Source organism: Cyprinodon variegatus, unplaced genomic scaffold (genome assembly GCF_000732505.1).
Source record: "Cyprinodon variegatus isolate N-32 unplaced genomic scaffold, C_variegatus-1.0 Scaffold388, whole genome shotgun sequence".
Classification (NCBI taxonomy): Eukaryota; Metazoa; Chordata; class Actinopteri; order Cyprinodontiformes; family Cyprinodontidae; genus Cyprinodon; species Cyprinodon variegatus.
In genome coordinates, this window is record NW_015150841.1 from 364054 (window position 1) to 388029 (window position 23976).

General features: G+C 37.2%; 1 protein-coding gene across 1 annotated transcript in view; it reads left to right on the forward strand.

Annotated features, from left to right (window-relative positions):
* The first annotated feature begins 1396 nt into the window (after positions 1–1396).
* Positions 1397–23976, forward strand: part of nlrc5 (NLR family, CARD domain containing 5) — a 46126-nt gene continuing 23546 nt past the window's right edge. The window contains exons 1-19 of the mRNA XM_015387211.1: positions 1397–1481; positions 5371–5720; positions 7918–7995; positions 9594–9779; positions 9965–10119; positions 11852–11983; positions 12236–12551; positions 14079–14514; positions 14591–14726; positions 16181–16311; positions 18936–19167; positions 19251–19492; positions 21448–21531; positions 21617–21700; positions 21806–21889; positions 21967–22056; positions 22289–22339; positions 22419–22448; positions 23148–23231. Of these exons, the coding sequence (XP_015242697.1) occupies positions 5387–5720; positions 7918–7995; positions 9594–9779; positions 9965–10119; positions 11852–11983; positions 12236–12551; positions 14079–14514; positions 14591–14726; positions 16181–16311; positions 18936–19167; positions 19251–19492; positions 21448–21531; positions 21617–21700; positions 21806–21889; positions 21967–22056; positions 22289–22339; positions 22419–22448; positions 23148–23231 (2885 nt within the window). The 5' untranslated portion in view covers positions 1397–1481; positions 5371–5386. The remainder of the gene's footprint in view (positions 1482–5370; positions 5721–7917; positions 7996–9593; positions 9780–9964; positions 10120–11851; positions 11984–12235; positions 12552–14078; positions 14515–14590; positions 14727–16180; positions 16312–18935; positions 19168–19250; positions 19493–21447; positions 21532–21616; positions 21701–21805; positions 21890–21966; positions 22057–22288; positions 22340–22418; positions 22449–23147; positions 23232–23976) is intronic.

The window sequence follows — 23976 nt, forward strand, 5'->3', positions numbered from 1 at the left end:
ATATATATATATATATATATATATATATATATATATATATATATATATATATATATATATATATGGGGAGGGCGAGGTGTAGTGAGCATGACAAGGCTCCAAGACGACATCCTCAGTGAATGTCTCAGACAATGGGCAACAGAAGACAGGTGCTAGAGGTTCCATCATGGGAGGATAAGCCCCTACAAGGGATGTACCACCGAAACATAGCTGAAGTGGAAGATATCAGGAAATCCTACCAATGGTTAGACAAAGCCGGACTGAAGGACAGTACAGAGGCACTCATCATGGCTGCACAGGAGCAGGCCCTGAGCACCAGAGCAACAGAGGCCCGGATCAACCACACCAGACAAGACCCCAGGTGCAAAGATTGTCTCAGGGGACAAAGAGGTCCCTGAGACAATCCAGCACATAATTGCAGGGTGTAAGATACTGGCAGCGAAAGCTTACAACGAGGTACTGTACAGGAACATCGGTGCAGAGTATGGGCTGGAAACCCCAAGGTTGAAGTGGGAAATCAGTGGTACCCATGGTCATTGGGGGACTCGGGGAAGTGACCCCCAATGACACACCCCTTGCTAATTTGCATAATGAAGCCTAATTTGCATAATGAAGCAGAAATGCATACAGAAATGTAAATACGACAAGCAGAAATAAATAGCATGGAAGAAATAACTAGGGTAAAAAATACAAAGAAAGAATAATACAGACAATAATATTATAACATGCACATAAATAAATACTTAAAAAAAAAAAATAAAGTTGAAGATTATAGTGGACTATATATAAATAAGGTAATTATCACGAAGGCGAATAAATAAAGAAGCTAATTAAAAGAGAGATATACATTCTATGTCTCACCCTACAATTTAATTTCTACCTACATTTATTTATTGTATTATTTATTTTTTGGAGCATTTAACATCTGTATTTATTTTTAATTATGGCAGGATTGGTCCTCCATATATAGGAAACTATGGTTTGTTTTTATTTAGAAATATGGATGTTGTGCTTGTTCCTGTTGAAACAATGTAGATTGACCATAAGGTTCTGGTGCCAATCCGTTTTCGGCCACACCCCTCAGTGTACATTGATTATTGCCTGGCCATCCTTATTAAAGTATTTGATTCCTTCAGCTCAGCCATTGCTCTCTGTGCTGTTGTGCGTCCTGCCGCAGCGCCATGAGAGATGGCGGTTCCTGTATACTGCACAGGCTGGACTCCAGTCCAGCATCACGCAGCTGGATAAGATCTATTGTGCATAACGCATTTATCCACTACAAAACCCTCAGTGTCCCCGAATGTCTAATTAAAACCCAAATATCGTATAATAAGTTAAACGTGACTCTGTTCCTGTAGACGTCCATGTTGGCAGAGTTCAAAACGAAACCAAAAATGTTACCCTCATCCTTTGTATGGTTTCGTTTTCAAAAAACAGGGTGCCTGAACACAGCGGAGAGCGGTCTGCGACACCAGTCGGTGGTAAGTCCGTTTATCTGATTATTTCATTCCAAAAGAAGTCAAATAATGAAAAGTAGATGAAGTGTGAGCCAGTGCAGTTAGCTCCTGTGAGGTTTCAATGGAATTCAGACTAAATGACGCAGGAGTGTGGCGGTCGTTACCTCAGCCGACCTCGGCTGGAAGTTATTTCAGGTCACTGTCAAAGCAGCGCTGAGTCTGCATGTGTCCCACGGAATAGCAGCCCAATAAAACCACAGAGACAAACATTTAATATCACCTGCTTCTAAGTAATATGTATAATAAATCATTAGGGGAAGGTTAGTAAATTACGCATGACGCAAATCTCTAAACTTTCGCGCCTCAAAGCCAAATTCATTAACATACCGCAAACTTTTACAGAGAAAGAACACAAATTTTATTAATTATTTCATTAATAAAAAGAAAATAAAACCTCCACAGGTTCATTGTAATGTTTCATATGGTCACGTGGTCCCTTTCATGCTGAAGCTTTTATGGGCGAAATATATTCACCTAATTCAGTTTGAAATTTGGTTTGCCAAAGTCTTGTTTAGTGCACAAGAGATTTTTTGCAATGATACTTTCATCAGTATTTAATTAAGGCGTGTATTGCTCTGATAGTAAAAAATATTATTTATACAAATAGACTTAGACTCGGGTTCGATTCCCAGCCCAGGTTCTTTCTGCATGGAGTTTACATGTTCTCCCTGAGCATGTGTGGGTTCTCTCCGGGTACTCTGGCTCCTTCCTACAGTCCAAAAAGATGAGTGTTAGGTGAATTGGCTTCTCTAAATTCTCCTTAGGTGTGAGTGTGTGTGTGAATGGTTTTTTGTCTCTATGTTGCCCTGCGATGGACTGGCGACCTGTCCAGGGTGTACCCCGCCTCTGGCTCGTAGACAGCTGGAGATAGGGACCAGCACCCCTCACGACCCCACTGGGACAAGCGTGTCAGATAATGGATGGATCAATTTAGGCTCAACTTTATTAATCCCCTGGGATTACTCCTTCAGGGAGATTCTGGCTCCAGTAGTTTATATAGAGTACACAGAGTTAAAGCAAGATGCCATTAAAGATAAAAATAAAAAGCAGTGTATATGGTACAAAAAAGCATCAGAAAAGTTGCAATGTCCTGGAACATGTTTCCTTTAGATATAAAAATATCTGCACAGCAGAGAGCTAAGGGAAAACTACTCAGTTGACTTGGATTATTGCACTTGCACTGCAGAGATGTACTGACCTTATAAATAAGAAAAAAAATGACAGAGGCTACACAGTAGTTATCATGTATTATTTCACAGTGAGAGAGAAGAATATTGCGAGAGAAGTAATGTTTTGCACAAGGTGTCCAAGGAAGGAGGTGCTGACCCTTGTTCCTCTTCCTATCACCTCCTCCTTCCCCCAAGTGAGGAGCTGTACAGCTTGATGGCTCGAGGAACAAAGGAGTTCAGCAGTATCTTGGTGCTACATTTGAGGAGGAGCAATCTCCCACTGATCAGGCTCCTCCGAGTGGTGAAGACAGTGTGCAGAGGGTGGCTGGCATTGTCCATAATGTCCAGCAGTTTGTTAAGTATCCTTGTCTCTGCCACCGTCCTCAGAGAGCCCAGAGCCGGCTCCTCTCACCAGTTTTTCCAGTCTGCATGCACAAATGCGCAAATTAGAGCATATAAGCTTGGATAGCTCTGCTGATTTTAGCAGAAATCAATCATGAAGGATTTAACCCCTAGAACCCTACGGACCCACCGGTGGGTCCAGCTGCTACGTGACCTCGTAATTTTAACAAACCCCCAGTATTGATGTAAAAAACACATTTGGCACAGTTTGGTGACATTTTTTGGATAAATGTCCCAAAATGGCCCCTCCGCCTAAGAAATTTCTCACTAATACCATTCTAAAATAAATATGATTCATCTGATTGAGTCCAAATTTGGTATATTTTTACACAACATTTAGATTTAAAAGTCTGTACTACTTTTTTGTGCTATAAATAATATTTTGGTAGTGTTTTGCAATGTTTATTTCAAAGAAAATTTTGGCGAGGTTCAAAAAATGCAAAATATTTTGTATTTTGTCCCTAATATTTCAGGCAGGGTCAAAGCTACAATGGTGCTGACACCAGAAAACCATTCTATGACATCTTACCTTTACAGAGGTACCAAAAGTTTATTCTTAAATGTAATAGCTGTGAGGCTATGAGTGATTTACTTTTGTGTGTTTTTGTCAGGCAGAAATTTATTTATTCCCCCTGAGGGTGTAAGAGGTTAAGGTGCTTTTAGTGAAACTCCTGGTGAAGAGAGGAAGTTACCCGAGGTTTCCCTGGTGAAGGAAAATGCAGTTTATTTCCTCTCCTCTGATGTCAGTTGCTGTGCTCTGCTAATCAGCAGCATTTTTTCCGTATGTCAGAAAGCCACATGAATTGTTTTGTAAATATTTCCGGTTTAGAAGGATAGGAGCAGAGATCTCTGTTTTGACTTACTAAAATGAATCATTTGAGGAGCATAAAGACAAATGATCGTCCTATATAGGAATAAATAAAGGTATACTTAAACTAAAATATGCATCACACATTTTGGTTTCTTCTCAATAAGGAGACGTGCAATCATTTGAAATCATGCTTCATTTTGGGGAAGGGACTGAGCATTGCGATCAGCTGAGCAGCATGTGGCGCGTGAGAGAAGAGACAGTGTAAAACAGCAAAATATAAAAACAGTTATTGACAATTTCTGAAATACTACATTGGAAACTTTACCAATTCTGACAATGATTTAAAAATATTCCTTTAGAATGTATTAATTAGATCTATTTGATCATGCAATTTCCACCATTCTTTTACAATTTTGTATGCATAACGTCCACAGTCCTGATAAAGCCCCATCTCTATATTTGGTGTATTCTAAACAAAATTGCTTTGGAGAAATCTCTGGGTCTATCGCTTAACTAAGCTAACCGGCTAAAAGCACCCAAACTACCAACTAACTAAGCAGTTAACATCTTATTATAGGCCCTGTGTTAGTCAGAAGAGTAAAAATGTATAAAATTCTTCCCAATATTTACGTTTTGCCCAAAAAATCTTAAATATCAACGTTGTTAAAGTAAGTACATGTTTTTTATCTGTAATAATCACCACATCATATACGCAGAGGTAGATTTTTACTGATGGAATAATGCAGTGAGAAGCTGTTGTAAACTTTGGTTTAATTCTGTCATAAAACCATGATATCTTGATGCTGATGTATTTTCATGACTTGTTTTTATCCATTTAACATGATCACGCTGTTGATGAGGAGCAGAGGTGACGTCACACTGTGTGAGAGGGAGCTGCACTGCAGAATTACTTTTAGAATAGAATACAATTTTATTGTGATTGCAATGTCACAAGTACAGAGCAACAAAATGACCTCTCTGCATTTAACCCATCCCCTTAGGGAGATGTTGGCTGCCATTGTTCGGTGCCCGGGGAGCAGTGTGGTGTTACTCAGGGACCCAGAGTAGCAGTCCGTGGGTTTTGAACTCAGAACCTCCGAGACCTAAGCGCAATGCTCTAACCACTAGGTTGCCACACCCCTATGAGACTTTGCAATGGCTGGGAAACGAACCCAGGTCAACTGGTAGGAAGGCAGCTATCCTCACCACTATGCCACCATCACTGCCTCAGTTTAAGAACCAGAGTTATGTCTTCACACTAATTACTTTGACATTAAAGATTGTGATTGTTTGTCAAAACATGTAGCATTTATGTTTGCTGCGTTCACTGACTGAAAATCATTCGATTGTTATTTTCTGATGGTTACATCCCTGATTACGGCAAGTGGAAAATGTGAATCTCATATTATTCTTATAATCAATATAGATTAATATTGATAGTTTTTTGTGATTTTTTTTTTGCGTTCATCAGCTGATGGAGTCTGATCATGGATGAGGAGCTGGACCCTGCCGATGAAAATGTGAACTCCATCTTGGCTCAGGAATACTCAGAACTGCTCAGCATCCTTCGCTGTCAGTCGGACTCCGTCATAATGCATCTCTGCCAAACGATGCCAAGTGATGCCGTTATACTTAACAAGGAACCAACCATTGGCTCTGCTACAGCACCAGACCACATTAAAGCCATGCTGGAGTACTTCACACATGCTAACCCTGCAGAATGCTGCAACTTCCTTCAGAGGGTTTGTCTTTTATGTGAAGACATCCCCATGCATCTGGAGTCGAAGCTCATGTCTGTGGCTGGATATGCCAGCAGTAAGTGTGAAAAAGTGTTTTACTATGATCACTTTTGGATAAAATGTCTTTATCAGTAACCTACCTAATAGATTTCCTTTAATGACCTTACTCTGAGAGAGTTTTTAGGTTGAATATCTGTTGGATGACTGAACAACATCCTATTCAGCGCGGCTCTCTGCCTAAATCTTAACTTTAAGAAAAGAAACAAAAACAAATTACATAAAAGAATCTGCTCATTAAACTCCACTTGCTGAAAGAAATGCTGCAGTGCTGCCTTTGGCTCATTGCTGACCTGGGTGTGGCATAAAAATCGGGCTCTGTAAAATTCAAATTGTCTCCCGACCTCTTATTCTGATGATCTTTAACACATCTATGCTAGTTTTTAAATTATAAAAAAACCTCACCATGCTCCCCTGTATGGGGGTGTCTCTTAATGTCATTTAGGAGAGCAAGTCTCGCGTTCTTTTAGGATTTAACTACCGATGAGTCATTTTGGCAGTTTTTTATTATCATCCTTTATGTTCCTTCTTTTAACATTTTATGGTTTTAATTTGCTAGCAGCTTCTTATCAGGAAGTTACCAAACATTTCCCATCAGTGAGTGAAGGCCACTTGTCACAGCCCTCATAGATGCATCAAACAGAACCCGAATTGAACTTGGTTTGGTTGCAGCATAGTCATATCTGTCCTGCACTTAACGTTACATAACCACGTGGCATCTGATGCCGCTCTTTGGATTCAGTAGCTAGTATCATCTCATCCACGTCTATCCTCAAAATGCCAAAATGATCATCACATAAGGAGCCACAGGTACCATGAGTCCCGTGACTCTGATATTAAGGGCTTCAAAGGAACTTCCAGCAAGAGCAGAGATGGTGAGCTCTGGGGGACGAAGTTAACCAGGAGCCACACCTGTGCTGTTTCATGTTAGCTGTGCCCATTAGCAGATGAGTAAATAGTGCCTTTTTTTGGGGCGCGGGCCCAAACAAAGGTTTTGCAGAGAAAGAGCCATTACGTCTGAAATAATGTCAGCTCTGGTTTTGATTCAGGCAGTTCTGTAGCCTTAGCTCGATAAAAGTTACACCATGTGGCTGCTGATCTGACCCCTTTCAGACGTTATCTCTTGCAGCCATTCAGAATGGAAGGTAACGCCTACACAATGTGCAGATGCCCTTACACGGTCCCATCATTTGGTTCCTGTGATGCTAACAACAACAAATGGTAAATTGTGCAAGGCTGATATTCAGGCAATGTAGCACCTTCCTGCTGGGATCTATACAGTATTTGTACTTATTGTGAAACATTATATTTATCTGTTTCCAGGTAAAATCGACCAAAACTAAAAGTTCTTTAGAACCGCTTGAATGATTTTTATCAATATTTTAAAATAATGTTTATTCACTAATATATTTATTCATTCTGCCCTTTGTATTTGTTCAGCTGATGCTTTAAAGAATCAACCCACAGAAACAGTATCTTTGGCAAATACAGGTAATTCATTTTTTTTTTTTTTAAATCAGTTATTTTAACTGGGATTAAGCGTTTTCTGGTTAAAAACTGCTTTTCTTGACCAGAAGCAGCTGACTTTTTCCCTCCTCTCTCAAACCCGTTTCTTGACAGCTTGCTTTTTTGTAAAGGCCACAGGTACAAAAAAAGATAGAAACATTAAAAAAAACACACAACAAATGAAATAAAATCATAAGCAAAGAAAGTTAAATGTTTAAAAGTTCCTAAAGCAACTGAAATGAAAGTAAAATTGGGCTGCTTTTTTTTTGATCAGCATAGAAAAACATAATAAACCACAGCACCTTTTAAATTAAGTTCTGAGCTACAAATTAGTCAACAATCAACCTTTCTTTGTAAATAATTGCCTAGGAAGCAGTGCTATTAAGGAAGCTTTGTTTATTTGATAAAGTTTATAATATTGTACCCAAACAAAGTAAGCTAAGAAAAAATGAAAATGAAAGCAGAGTGTTTTTTTGGACAGAGCTGCACATATTCAGGATGTTTAAGAGTTAATATTGTTTTTTTGTCTAGAATTTCCCTACCTGTTCTTTCATACATTTTAAGATTATTTGGAATTCTTTAGTGAATGCTAAGTTATATAATAGCAAATTATCCTTATGCTTGCAGAACTCTTGTTGTTGTTATACCAGCTTTGACATTTTGTATTGAAGCATTTTCATGCAGTCTGCTGTCTTATGTTTTCTTTTACCTGATAGATGGTACTTCCAGCGTGACAGATTGGCAGCCTTTAATGCCACCTGCAGAGGAGCAACTCATCAAACGCCCACGGATTGGTAAAACATTCATGCATAATTTTAAAATATATCCTACATTCACATTTAGTGACAAACCATAGATTCCGATTATTACTAAATACTTCAACAATGAGTGATTAAAAAAGCAACAAAAGATGGTAGTAGTGAAACATGGAGTTGTTGCACAACTGTCTCTGGACAATGCTGTCTTAAATCCACTTTTTGTTTCCATATTGTGCAGAATTAATTACCATTTAGCACGTAATTACATTATTTATAGCGACCTGGATGAATATCTATATTCCACACACCCAAATGAGTCAAATGAAATTAATCGTGCTACCAGTACAGATCGGGAGTGACAAGCTGTTTGTGCATGCCCAGCACCACCAAAGGGCCTGGCATATGTACTGCAGCATTTTTATTGGTGCTGTTTACACTTTTGGGGATGCAACTGTCAGGATTGGTGAATGTTGTTGTGGACCCAAATGGAGTGTAGAGGAGGCGGAGTTTTAAATGAATAGGTGGATGGTATAACAACATACATCCAGAAATAACAGGCTTGGAACGCAGAAATGTTAAACTAGAGAAGCTCAGGAGAAACATATAAGAATTCAGCACTGAGGAACTGCAGAGGAGTATATACAGTATGGGAGACAGAACAAAGAGTGGAGTAATCAGTTAATTGGGAGCAGGTGTGGACAGAAGCAGCTAGAAGGAAGCTAGGGGAAAGGTGACTGGCACAACGGGGCAACAGAGAGTAACTAAAAAAACAACAACACTCCTTAAATATAACTAGAAAACTACTCCAATGACACAAAATGGAAAAGAGACCAATTACCAAGAAAGCACAGAATAACATAAATCAAAGTGTAACTAAAAGCTAAAAAAAGAAACTTAAACAGAACCAAAAAACCCACACTTTTTTGTGAGGTGTTTATAAAAATACACTGTCTCTGTCTTCATGTAGACTAGGCCTTAGACTAGCTTTTGGAATGAGCCTTCGGAAAAAAGAAAAAAAAAAAACAACTTTTCTGCATTAATACAAGGCCAATAGTTTAAGAAAGTTATCTTTGAAAGTTAGTGCTTATAGCCGTAGTGTAGTGATCCCTGGACTAGTGGGTATACTCGCCCTTTTTTTTTTTTAATGCAGCCCAGAAACAATGACATCTAAGACCTCTTTATGTAGTTTACCAAAATATTTTATAATATATAATATATTATTTCTGCTATTTGATCTGAGCAATGAAGGATTATGAAATAACTAAATGGTTGCCCACAGACTAGGGAGAAACAAATATGGATTTTGAAGGAACTATTCCATCCACATGGATGACTCCTATTCTGTAATTTAGCAAGTCAGTAGTTCCTTTTATAAACTGTCTCTTTGAACAGCTGATTTGTAACAGTTAGTGTGTCTGTATACCCTGGATTACTCTACTGCTTACAACCTAATGAAAACTGCTCTGAGAAACAAAAGGTTTTGCATAGATTCTTATCATATAGGAGTCAACTAAAGATTTTTTGCACTGTTATTTTTACTGAGCATTACTGGTTTCACCCTAGATCTTAAAAAAATAAAAATTTTTGAGAATCAAAACTGTCTTGATCACCACAAGGTTATCCAATGCCTGCAGATTACTGGGAGCAGTACAAGACTGAAGTGGCAAGTTTCCTGCAAAGGAGGTGGAAGCGAATGTCCGAGGGTCTGGTGAAGGATACACAGCCGGACAAAGTTTGGGTCAGCATAAAAACTGCAAACAGAGCCAGGGACAGACCCGATCAGACCCCCAGCTCTGCAGAAAGAGGCAGCAGAACACCAGGTTAGGAGTGGCTTCCTGTTTCCTTTCTTATTCAGCAGCGGTAGCCTAAATTTATTTTAAGTGCATCACTGAAAAATAATTGAAAAGTGTACATCACTCACTATGTAATAAAGATAGAAAAGTGTTAAAAACACGGAAAGAAAAAGAAACTAACTCTGCAAACCTTTTTTTTTAACCAAAATTAGAGCCTGACTGTGATTACGGATGTCCAGAGTCCAGACTTACTCTTGAGAGCTTTCTGCAAGGATGTGCAGGAAAAGTGACAGTTCTTTGTGGTCAACCTGGATCAGGAAAGACTGTGCTGATGTCCTCTCTTGGGCAGCAATGGGCTGAAGGATTAGTAAGTTGCTTTCCTCTTTCTATCCATATCAAAAGACAGATTTTAGTTTAAAATTATGTTTTTGTTGAGCTGCTAGAATAGCAGTGCCCATTAGAAGACATAAAGAACGACAAATAAAAATGATCTGTACAATTCAAAGTACAAACTTGTTCATTGTGTTCATAGTTTGTCAAAGGTTGAGCGGTTGTGAAACCAGCCATCATTCCAATGCCAGAAGGCGGAATGAAATAGAGAACGAAATACATTGTAAAAAGTTGCAAAACTTTCACCTGTGGAAAGTACCTGAGAAAAGTCATGTTATTCTCAGTGATGTCACACTGATTTGCATATGAGCGCGAATCTACAGTTCATTTGTTTACATACTTCCGTCTTCTGTTTTAGCATAAACAAAAGTGAAACTAATTGCTGCCTCCAACGGTATTTTAGGTAGTTGTAACTTTGTTGTATCTCTCATTCTTAATAGTTTTACACTGTGGTCATTGATAGATATTAATAGTTATCAACTGTAAGACAATAGTTAATTACCAGCGCTCTGCAAAGCTTGACTGCTGGTAGTGAGACTCCTTAGTCATTTGATTCAGGTGTGTAGAGCAAAGGACACATCTAAAGGTTGCAGGACAAACATTGAAGATTTCCGTTTTAGATGTTTTTAATAGGATGGTTGAGGTTTGTAAAATTTAAAAACAGCCCCCAACTACAAAAGCTGTATAAAAAATCTTCTACAGTTCAGTGTACTAAAAGACACTCTGATGATTAATCTACATCTTAGCAGTGAAGGAACCAAAATAGGTAAGACACTGTATAAGTAAGGGGAAAAAAAGCATGCTAAAATAACCAGTTTGCAAGTACTGGCTGAGTCAATGATGTGCTCATTAAAAAAAAACTCAAATGATGTGCATTTTCTTTTATTGGAGTCTTAAATCACTATTATGTAGGTGAATAATAATGGGGCCTTGTTTTATTATGCATTTGGCACCATAATAAAGTTAATCTGATAACTGCTGTGATGCAGTTTTTATACGTCAAAAGATTCTGCCACAATTTTAAAGCCATTAAACACTTTTTATAATCTGCAACATCACTAAAGGGTTGATATGAGTCTAAAATACTCAAATGACCCACTATTAATAATATTAATTAGACTAATGCTACGCTTTGGGGTTTCATATTTTAGCACCTAAACTATTTTCTTTACATTAGACAGAGAGCAGCAAGATAGCAAACAAATGGCAACATCTTTAGATAAGACACAACTGGATTTATATAAACAGTAATGTGTAGAAAAGGGATATTTTTATTAGCGTTGAAAGTTAAAAGATAGATCCAGATTCAAGAAGAATCAAATACTTATTGCTTTAGCATTGAACGCTATAGTAATGACATCCAGAGTAAAATGTTTTTTTTTCTTAAGGTCTTTAGGGCCAAATACATTGATCAGAGTTTCCTGGATTCTGATGCAAAAACAGCTTTTATATTTATATTTTTTCAGCTTTGACTACTTTAACCAATACATACAATAAAAGCAGTTTTTTTTGCTATTCTTAATGTTAAATAGTGTTAATTAGTTTTTAAATTCCTATTAGTGTTCACACAAATTGAGCTTTTATTGTTAAATCATTCATTATGCCAGAGTTTGCAGTGTTCTTTCATAATCACGGCTGTTTTTATGTTTGTTTCTCCTGCAAACTGTCCCCTCATCTTGTCACATTTCCACTCTTTTCCTGTCATCCAGGGCCCGATTCCTTCATCCCACCTCTTTGTCCTGCTGGAGTTTCGTCAGCTCAACCTTCTGTCCTCCCCTCTCTCTCTGTCTGAGCTGCTGTTTCACCACTACCTCCCAATGAACGGGGATAATGATGCAAAGGTGCTTTAATTTACAAGCATTTAACATAAAATGCTTCTATTTTTAGAGCAGATTCATAAATAGCAGGTTCCACAGCAGATGTTTTTCAATGTATTTCAGCGTATTTAGGATAAAAAGTTATGTTTTTAAGGCAAAGGAGAAAAAAGAATAGCTGCTTTAGAGTTAGTAATAGAAACTAAGTTTTCAACAAATATTGACGGAAAACATTATTTAAAAATAATATTTTATTTGCCATATCTTTGTTTGGAGCAGCAAGCCATTGTGGACTACCTCATTTCCAACCCAGAGCAGAGCTGCTGGGTTCTGGATGGCTACGATGAGTTTCATAAAAAACTGAAGAAACAGAAAGTTCAAAATGAGCCTCTGGACTCAGAAAAACCTCTGCATGTCGCAGAGCTAATCTCGGGCTTGTTGAACCGTCGACTTCTGGCAGGAAGCAGCGTGCTGGTCACATGTCGTCTACGAGATGTGATCGATTTGGACGGTCTGCCGGACAAAGTGGGGCAGCTGCTGCCGTGGGACCACCAGGAGATCAAGGAGTATATCAAAAGCTTCTTTGATCTTAAGGGTAAATATTCATTTCTTTCATTCTAATACAAATGTGGTGGCATTGTATGCTCTTCTACAAAATAAAATTCAGTTGCAAGGAAACACTACAGCAATGTAGTGATAAAAAAAAGAATAGAAAGTTTAGAGATTAGCGCTCTGAATGTTTTGTTTTTTGGAGGGAGGCAGTTGCCTTTTCTTTAACCATCAGTTGGCCACTTAAGTATTTAGACTACAGCACATTTTCAAGTTTTTCTCTCAGTAAGGCTCTGAATTTTATGGTAGTTTAAAAGAAATGCAGACAAATTATGAAATAAAAAAGCATTTAATCAAAATTGACAATTAGCTATCAAGTCAATGGGGGGAAATAAGTATTAGAGCAGATCAATTAGTTTATCTTGTACAGATAACCATATTGAACACTTCTATCCGCAGAAAGAATGGGCTTTCAAGACAGTTCATTCATTCGAGGCTTGAACAAATTCAGGGACATCAGCTGATAGCTTGGTGAGAAGGTGAATGCTCCTAGGAAACAAGAGAAAATAAAATAAGCTTCAGTTGCCCTCAACCTGAAGCTTCATCCCAGGCTTCGGTTTATAGGCTAAGAAGGATGAGAAAGCTAATTGACCAGCCCAAAGCTACAGTACACGGGAGATTATTAACGGTTTGAACCCAGGACTACAGTCACCAGGAACTCTATCGGTAACACACAGGCCTCCCATTGGACATCTAGATGGTTCACAGAAAGCTTAGGAGGAAATGTTGTGAGATCAAAATCGAGCATCTCAGCTCTTATTTATAGGAAACTACAGATTGCTCTAATGCGAGCCGACAGAATCAACAAAGACTCCTGGATAGGTGTTTAAATACCTGGTTGCCTCCAGTTTAAGCCCATTTTGTGGTTATCAGAAACTTTTTGGTATGACCCAAATAACACATTTACACACACAAGTTGAAAATGTAAACTTTGAGACTTTTTTTGTTGTTGCAGATACAATATAGGTTCACTAGAGGTAATTTACTGTAAACCCTTGGATCAGAACACTGATGATTGCCCATGATTGAGTTTTCCACTAAAACAATAAGTCAAATTACAACAGTGGATTTGGAAATGGAAGATCATAGAGTGGCTGAGTTTGGTTTTAGACCAAAGTCATAAACATTCTGGTAAGGAAGCTGAAGATTTGAGTTGCCGAGCAACAGCTAAAAACTGACACGATTCAATTGAATCAAGCATATGCTGGTAGCTTTAACCTGATTTTAACTAAACCCTTTATGCTGATGAGTTTTTTGTTTTATTGCATTTAAGGGATAAATCAAAGTAAATCAAGAGAAAAAACAGAAAATTCAGAAAATTCAGATCCCTTGTTGATAGAATGGTGCCTCTGTAATCTTTTCGAACATTCAACCAGAAACACCTTTTACACACAATGGTTTAAATCAGTTTTATATTCTAAGAAGGTTCACTGTTGAATTGGCCCAAATAGGTTTTAGTATGGAAGACCCCCTCCTCTACTTAACCTGCTTTTTGTCTCAACTCTTTAATTAGAAGGAAATCTTGGACCTGATGCAGCAGGCATACTTTTCTCTAATCGACACCTCCTTGCCATGTCCTCCCTCGCTGCCCTCTGCTACATCTGTTGCGTCTTTCTGCAAAACCTACTGCGCCAATGCCGAGATGAAGAAGGGAGGCAGATACTGAAAGAAAAAGGAGCAGAAGCCAAGAATCAGGATCAAGAAAAAAGGGAACCAATGGCTGGTGGAGAGGGCAACTTACAAAGAGCACAACAAAGCAGACAAACTCTTAAGGGTGAACCGACATTTATGCATGATAAAAAAATAAGCCCAGGGTTATCTTGCACTTTAGCGCAAATCCCTGCAACCCAGACTCAGATCTACCTCGCTGCTGTTGGTGCGTTTCTCAGTCGGTACCCTCAGCAAAGAGCACAAAGAGACGGTGCAGAGACCCCAGGAATTCCTCATAGGTAAGAATTGGAAAACAGCTACACAATCACCAAAACAAAACAGGTGTGTAACATTGTTGGTATGGTTTGTATGGAGTCTGTATTCAGCTGAACTGTGTGAGCTAAGCCAGCTGGCATGGCGAGGCGTGGAGGAGAGCAGGATTATCTTTTTGGAAGAAGACGTTCCACGTCATATTTTGGATTTATCCATCAAGACCGGACTCTTCTCACAGGTCAGAGTGGCTAAACATTTACTGAATGTTGTCAATATGTTTGTGCATTTGGCAAAAACATGAGGGCCATGGTACAGATGCATTTTTATTTTTTATTAATTCTTAGCAAATTTGGAGTAAAAATCCAATTCAGTAATCTTACATTAGATTGATAAAAACTATTATTTAATACAGAAATGTTTGTTTGGTTCTGCTGTAAAGTTCAGTAAGCCCTGGATTATTTAATAACAGCAATTTTTCAAAAAATCACAGTGATGACTTTTGATCTGGAGGTAGGGTGATATATCTGGCCATTATTGGAAGGCTATATCTGATCTTGACGTTAGCCGCAACGTAGATTGTGTTCACTGATTTGTTTGTGCACTCAGCAGCTTTGTCTTGGACCTCAATTAGCTTAGATGACCATATGAAATCTCCCGTTAGACTCTTGAACCTTTGTTTGCAAATAAGTCTGATTCATTTTTTGTTAAAAGCTGTTTGTTTTCTCTGCATAACACTGATAACATCAAACCAAATAAAACTCAACTCAAAATTGTTTTTCTACTGCATGTTTGCACCACATATATATTTGGTTTTACACTGTTCTGAGCTTCCACATCAATGCCTTTTGCACCATGTTTTTCTCCCACACTGTTTACATTCATTCACTGTTGCACCTTTTGAAATGGAAATGTTCATTCCACTGCTAAGCTTCTGCTCTTTTACTGTCTGAAAGCTGTACAAAACGAAACAGTAAAGCTGTCCTAGTCTAAGTTTGTAATTCAGTACAGCAAATGCAGCTTGTTAAATTAGCCTAATGGTCTAACAAGTAGAAGTACTATTATGATGCAGTAAAATGCTCATAGAAGTACAAATATTTTCTTTAAGAAGTCTCTTAAGTAAATGTCACTAATGTATCTAGTCACTCTGAAAATATCAGTTGTGTCAAATCAAAGTTATTATTATTTTTAGATAATAAGATATTCTGATTTTCCGAGAGAGTAAAGCATAAAAACCTCATCCTCAACCAAAATATTAGCTTAATTTAAAACTGCCTGGGGCCCTGCTGACCTAGGAGCACAAGAGAAATGACTTCTCAAACTACCAATTCACTAAAGTGTCAATAAGTCTAGTTTATTACAGAGACCAATAAAGCTGTCCTATTCTATTTCATGTTTTAAAGACTTGTTTCTTGTTAGTTTCATCATTTAACTTTCCCTTTTCATTTGGCCTTTGATTCTGCTTATTCTGGTTAGTGGTCAAAACTAGTAAGATGAAGTAGAAACCTTGTTAGTGCAAATGAATGACCAATAAATGAAATAATTTTAAACATGTACAGTTAGGGGAAACATCTAATTCGCTTGTTAATTAGCAGTTTAAACAGTATAAATGCTTTATTTTAATCCCTTATTTTAAATAATAGTAAATCCATCAGGTATGTGACTATAAATTAAATGGTGGCGTCTTCCTGGCAGGTGGAGTTCAGATCCCAAGGTGGATTTCTCGCTAGCGCTTACTGCTTCGTTCATCTCACGGTGCAGGAGTTTCTGGCTGCGCTCAGGATCATGACCAGCAGTGATGTTAGTGATGCAGACCTGAAGAAGAGGTAAGGAAGCACATGCACAAAACAAAACGTGACCATGAAGATAGTTGCAGCTGCTGCTCTATGAAACAGGAGAGGCTTAATGGTGTTAATTAAATCCAAATATCCTGCATTGCATTAATAATTGTTGCTACACATCAAACGCATCACTACTATGGGTGAAAATAGCTGTTCTGATGCACTATGAAATGATAAACTCCAGAAACCACGGCAAGAGTTCAGCATAAGATCACTGTTCTGACTGAATGATCAATTTTCCCTACAGTGGCTCAAACCTACGTAACAAGGGATATCTCATAGAGACTGACCGGTAGCTTCCTGCTGCTCCAGAGCAGAGGGGAGATGGCATCTCAAAGCGGAATAAACAGCTGATTAATGTGCAACATACTCAAATCAGGCACATTTTAGCTCATATTTCATGATTAAATTTCTGAAGTTCGACAGTGCATATTTTACCAATAATTTTATGAAATTTACAAGGTAACCTTAGCATCCCTAAAATTTAATGAGAAATCACTGCTGCATGAAAAGAAGGGGGTGACATTTTGCAAGCTGATTCCAGTGTTTTATGTTGGACATGCTCTGATATTTGTTCCACAAAAACTGAGAAGCATTTTTATTGATACTTTTTAAAATTTGTTTCATTATCTTCATATTAATGACGTTTTGTAGCATGGCTTAGCTTTGCCGTTATTTTGCTGTAATTAATGGACGACATAGTGATTTTAATTTTTGACTAAATTTTTATTGGAATCAGTATTGGTCTTTATGAATCGGATGGTTTTTGACTGATGATTTATACATAAAAATATGCATTTTCTTTAAAGCACATCATTCGTACCTCATTTAGGTCCAACACCCCCAATGCAGCAAAGCTGCTAGCTAAACAGTTCTGCTTAAAATCAAATCTTTTTTTTTTCCAGAATTTTTTTTTCAACAGCTCTACAGATGTAAAAACTACATGCGCCCTTTATTAGGTATACCCATTATCTTAACACTTCTGCCATGAAGTCAAGTAAAATTTGCTTTCCAGGAAGGGCAATTTGTTGTGCAGACAGATATGAGAACAACCACACACACACACACACACAAAAAACCAAAAAATACCTAAGAATAGAAACTAAGGGACAGGTCTGTGGATGTGGAATTGAACAGGCTACTAATAGTAGGGATCGTTTCTCTCTGTTCATCTTGTCTGTCCTGTTAAAAGAGAAAATTCTTCCCACAGAGTATGGCTAGGATTGGTGAAAATTATCCTAGTCTTCTTTAAGGAAGTTGTAAAGGTCACTTGGGTCATTAAGAGATATGCCAGTAATTTCAAAGCAAATCTTGAGTATAATTTCCAGGCGGCTCCTATTTTCGATGGTCCATTATAATAGATAAAAGCAAAGCTAACAGATTCAATAAAACAGGAATAACACAACTTCATGTAAACAGATAAGACAAAAAGTGCACATTTTATGAAAAAATTTGCATATGCTGCTGCGCTTTCCTTACCAAACAATATACCAATATACCAAATAATGTGGCTTCCATTATGATGACGCTGCCAACCATTAGTGCTTAAAACAAATAGATGAGAGGAAACAGTCTTGGGGAGTGCCAGTAGAAGAAAGAAATGAGAAAGATACTCTATTTTCAAGTGTAAACATTTAAGTGGAAAATTCCTCCTATTAAATACTGTGAGAAAACCTGCTCTTTTCAAAGTCGGGTAAAAGTATCAGGAAACCAATTCGTTGAAGTTCTTGGATTTTTCCGTTTGATGTTCAGTGATTTTCTGTTTCGTTTCTGTCTATCCGCTTTGTTTTCTGCTTGTGCCTTTAAGGCATTTTCCACACTTCTGCAGCTAATGGCATGCCCAATCAAATGCCAAGGAACACTACGGGTCTCTTCATTAATAAATTATAGGTTGCATTGAACTGAATAAAGACTATAAAAACTTGTAAAATATTCAGTTTTTTATAAGGTTACAAACAATCTCCCTTTAAATGGGTTTCTTTGCCTAGATGTTAAAGGTATATTGGAGGATATTTGGGAATCCTCACTATACCTAAAATATCTGCCCTCACCACTTTAAAATAATAATGCTCATGTACAACCCTGTACCCGCTTCCGAGAGGGAACGCCTATTAAACGGGGAAAATGGGGACAAGCACGTAGGACTGCCTTACATAAACATTATTATATTACCAGAATGACTGACAATTAGGAGGACCACTTTTTTTGATGATCCACCCAGAAAAAGAACATCCTGCACTATACCTTTAATCTATAAGGCTTAACTAAGGGCAGTTTTTCTATTTGCCAATACAATTCAATCCAATTTTACTTGTTAAGCACTTATTATGATCATTTTATTTTTACCATTCTTATGGGCTTTATTTTGAAAGTTGTTTGACAGAATATTGGTATAGAGAAGTGGGAATTACATGCAGCAAAGGTCAGCATGGAAACCTCTGAACATGGGTCTACCACTGCACCACTAGCTGAGCCTGAGAACAGTTTATCATTCTTTAGACTGCAGAAGCTTGAACATATTTCTTTGTATAATAACATTTTGATGTGAACCTCAAATACAATGAAAAATTTAAAAAAGTGTTCTCTACCTTCTCTGTTTTCTCCTTCAGATTCAGCCTGAAAACTCGTTGGACGACTAAGTCTGACCAGAAGACAGTATTTACTGATTCCCTCTACCTGTACGTCTGTGGTCTGGCCTCGTCAGACTGCACTCCAGCTCTTGTTCTTGTTGCCAAGGCAGCTGGCATAAAAGGAGCCCAGAATTGGGTCCAAAAACGCCAAGCCCTCGTTCTGAAACTACTGAAAGCTTTGTGTCACAGCGCCGCTCTGACTGGACCAAAGGTTATTTGGAAAAATTTAAACACAATTTATTACATTCTCATTTTCTTTCTTTATCCTGAACATCTATTCTTGTGTTATGGCAGATTTTGCAGCTCTGCCACTGTGTTCAGGAGAGCCAGAACCAACAACTGGCGCAGCAGGTTGTGAGTGTGCGACCCACCCTGGAACTGCGGAACTTCTGGCTCTTACCCAGTGATATTGATGCGCTGGCGTTTGTGGTCAATTCAGTTAACAACACCGGTGTTGGTTTGGACTTTGGCGCCTGCTCGATGGAGCTGGAGTGTTTAGATGCTCTATCCCAGTGTCAGTACCTTCATTTCCTCAGGTGGGTGCACAAATACATCAGAAATCAAAATCAGAATTCTGATTCTAAATCTTCTACAAAACAAAGGACCATTAATTGTTAGATGATAACATCATAAATCAGTTATTGTGTTGTAAATTATATATTATCTTAGCACTGATCCAGTTGTTTTAGATCCAATCCAATTTCACTCCTGATTAAGCTGTTGAATGAACAAACCATATATCTTGCCATGTGAGAGTGAAGGTTTTAGCCGTGACATAGACATTGTTTAAAAAAAGGTAACATATTAACACAGATATAAATGTACAAAAAGAAAGGAATACAATAACAGTTCCATGCACAGAGCACTGGATTCGATCAAAATCCACTTTAAAACCACAATATCTGATCCAGGTATGGGATCGATCCATCTCTATTTAGCACATATATTACCTCTTATTTTTAACCACATAAAAGATGGTCAGACTTGCTTGGCAAAAAAAAAAAATGTGTCCTTCATTCAAAATATTAATGCCTCTATTTGGTTCATACTCATCAGCAAATATGGAAATTCATCAGGAACCTGAAAACATTTGGTGCCTTAGACCATCAACATTTTAAATTTGAAAGGAGTAAGTCAATAAAGGAAAGAAAGAAAAAACAGGTTGGTCCCAAAAAAATGTCAGAAAACATAGTTAAGAAATAAGTCAAATGGACTGAGGGAAAAATGTAAAGTAATCAGTAATCAGAATTTTCAGTAGAACATAAAATAGTAATAATTAATTGTAGAGCCCTATGAAGGTTATGATTTTTGACTGAAAATAAAAACAGTCCATGTCATAATGAGTGTTTAAAGGAATATTGTAAGATTTGTTTAATTTGGGTCAAGGGATTGAAAGAATTAAAGAAAAAGGCAGAATAAAACTGTTCTGCATGCATCTTTATTTTTTCTTTTATTAATGATTCACAAAGATAAAACAAAGTATTCTTTGTCTGCCAGACAATATCTAAGCAAGTTCAGCACTTTACCAGACAGTCCAACCCACTTCTACGTTTATAATCTGTACTTTATTATAGACTGCAGACTAAAGAGGAGTTGGTTTACTGAGGTTTACTCCTTCATCTTTTATGATCCTTAGAAGATTTTCCTCTTTTTCTTACTTTCTATTAGACTAGTCAAATGAGATTCTATTTGCTTTGCAAAACAGGCCCTATACAGTAATTCTGGCTTGATCCAGATGAAAACATATAGCTATAATTGTTCTTACTGCTTGCTCTGATCCTCATAATGATTTTTTTAAAAATTTGCTGTAAAACAATAAAACCTGCAACATTTCACCAAGTCTAATCTGTGAGGTCGGTGTAATATGGTATAAAAGCTTTAAAATGGCTCCATTATATTGCAGCAGAGCAGGCAGTTCATAAAGTCCTGCAGGTTTGTTTGAACCACAAACCAAAAGAAAAAAATAAGTGTTTCCTCCAAACTTGAATGTAGTAGGAATGCTAGACTCATATCTATTTCTCACTGTACCTTCAAAATTAGCCCCAATTATTGCTAAAAGCATCAGGCCTATGGTTGGAAATTATTTACAGCAAGTTTTTCCTATGAATAAAGAGCAGCATGTTCGTCCTAGTACTTTCTTTAGTACCAGCTTGAACATGCTGTGAAGAGTCAATTTTAAATATCCTGATTTTTTTATTTTTTTATTATTTTAAGTGTCACAGTAAACATTTTAATTAAAAATAGTAGCACTTAACAGCAGCACTTAGAAAAGTTTAAGGCATCAAGGATCTATAAAGCTTTGGGGTTTGAAGAGGAGTATATTTATTCTTCATATTGTGATAGTTTGAATATAACATTTCCAAGAATAATAAAAAGATTAATCACATTAAATGATTTTTGTCTATATCTACTCATGTACACTATCACAGTGTTTATTATGTATTTTCATGTGATGCTTGTGAAATGTTTACATTTATGCTTTTAATTGCAGTTTTCGCAGCCGCAAGTATGGCGATAAGTTTGCAGAGAAGCTGTCCTCCATTCTACCTCGATTCACAGCGCTAAGAAAACTAGAGTAGGGTCCAGTTTTCACTTCGAATTGTACTGAACAAGGTAAACAAAATCTTCCCCTCATAACTTTTAATCTGTTTCTTTGAAAGGTTCTGTGGTGCCAGTCTGACTGCTGCAGGGGCTGCGAGTTTGGCCTCTGGTTTGCAGTGCTGTCCCAGCATCACTGAGCTCAAGTAAGCTCCTTGTTTCAAAGATAAACATGGATGACAGATGATGAGAAGATCCTAAAGTGATGCAAAAATGATGAAACGTTTTTTTTTTTCTGATTTTTTCCTTAGTTTTAGTGACAATAATCTGCAAAATGAAGGAATCAGACACATTGCTGACGTTCTTGCCAAACTACAAAACCTGGTCTCTGTAAAGTACGTTGCTCTTAAACTTTATTTGAACATTAAAGTGGTCGACTACAGTTGTTTTTATTTATTAATTTTTTGTGCAGGCTGGGACGAAATAACACTTCCTTGAAAGCAGCAGAGTGTCTTGTTGAACGTGTGTCTACTTGTTTGAACATCCAGCAGGTTGATGCAGAGTAAGAAAACACACAGACGCTCAGTGTTGGTTAACTTAGGGAGGCATTGCTTTTGTGTTTCATTTTCTGATCACGCAGTGTATTTGCATTCTAATTTATAAAATTACAGAAATTTGATATTGACTGTCACTTAATATTTCCAACTGGGTTTTTTTAAGCCTCTGCAAAAACATTTAGTCAAGGGAACAGATTTAGTCTTTAGTTAATGTTTTTTTTCTCTCCTTCCTTGCAGTGGGGTAAAAGAGTTAACAGTAACTTTTTTACAAAAATCGGAATCAAACAGGTGAGATTTTTGATTAGAAAATAATAATGATAATAGTATTAAAAAATGTCTAAACTTTTTTTATATTCCTTTTTTGCAGCCATAAAATTAAGTCAGAGCCAACAGTGAGGTATGATTTGACTTTACAAACCCTGTTGGCTTTGCCATAGGTTTAACTCCTAAAATGTTTTTTTGTTGTTGTTGTTCAGATAGCAATAACGTGTACAGAAATTAAACATCTGCCAAATAGATTAATAGAATTAGGAGGAGATTTAAATTTTGTTGGATGGATAAACAGTCTAAAACAACATATCCTCTTTGTTTTGAGCACTGCAGCTTTTGCATTTGCAAAGTGAGACCAGCTGGGTGAATGCTTTCTGTTTGCTTCCAATGAAGAAGACTTTATGCATCATTTAATTTAAAACCTTGAGAAATTTGGATCCTCTTGATTGTTTGATCAATAGATTAAAAAACCTTGCATTGCTTTACATGCTGAGGTTGATAAATGTGTCCACTGCCACAGAGCTTCATAGTTTACTTGGATCTATTTCAACAGGACAAATGTGAGCAGATTTAAAAAAAGACAAGTGCATATATGTTGATTTTTAACTGTCTTTTTGTGCAGTAAGATCGTTGGCATTATTTCATTAGTTGATGAAAAACTTGAAGCACAGACGTGTCTTAATAAATTAGATTCTTAATCATAGCTACTTATGTGGTAGGGAAAAACAGAACAACAACAGGTACAAGTAAAATGCAATGGCACTACTGCTCCAAAAGCTTTATTTGTTTTTTATTTGCATGTAATTTTGAGTGTTTTGAATTTTAGATTGTTGAATCAGAAGTGGAGTAAATCTACCATGCAAAACCTTGCCAAGTCGCTGTCCTGCTTTCGCTCCATGTCTGTTCTGGAGTAAGTACTCTCAGACACACACTAACTTTTTTCAGAGATTCTATTAGGTGAAAGGAAAAAGTGGAATCCAAGCATGTTTGCTTACAATTTCACATAAAAAATGCACCACATTTCTACACTCAGCATGTTTTTATGAAGAGCTGCAGAAAGTGTTTGTCTTCATACAAATATATCTACTACTTATATTCACTTTTGTGTAAAAAGAAAAAATAAAGTCACATTTTTTATCTTGACAAAGATTGCCAAAATAATCCTAAATTAACTTTTAATTTCTTCATTTTTGTTGGGCATGCTACTTCAGAAAAGCAACTATTCAATTCAGTTCAATTCAGTTTATTTATATATCGGCATTTCATAACATATTTAATCTAGAGATACTTAAGAGTCATAGCTGTATGATCAGCTTCTTTTTCAAAGACCCTGATCCAAAGACATTAACATTTGAGTCATCCAGGTGTTTATATCTACAAGACATGCCTGTAGTGTATGTAATTGGTTATTTTCATGATTTATTCTAAATTCCCTGATTTATAGACAAATATAGCTGAGTGTCATCATCATCATAACTGTGAAAATGATTCCACTCTGCTTATTCTTCCAATTGGGAGCATGTATATAGTAAGATAATTGTCCCTAGCACTGGTACATGTGGTGCTCAACATTTAAACCTGGAGCTTTAGGAACATTTATTATGAACATGAACACACTGTGCAGGGGCCTTAAATTCATTTTCTAACTATGACCG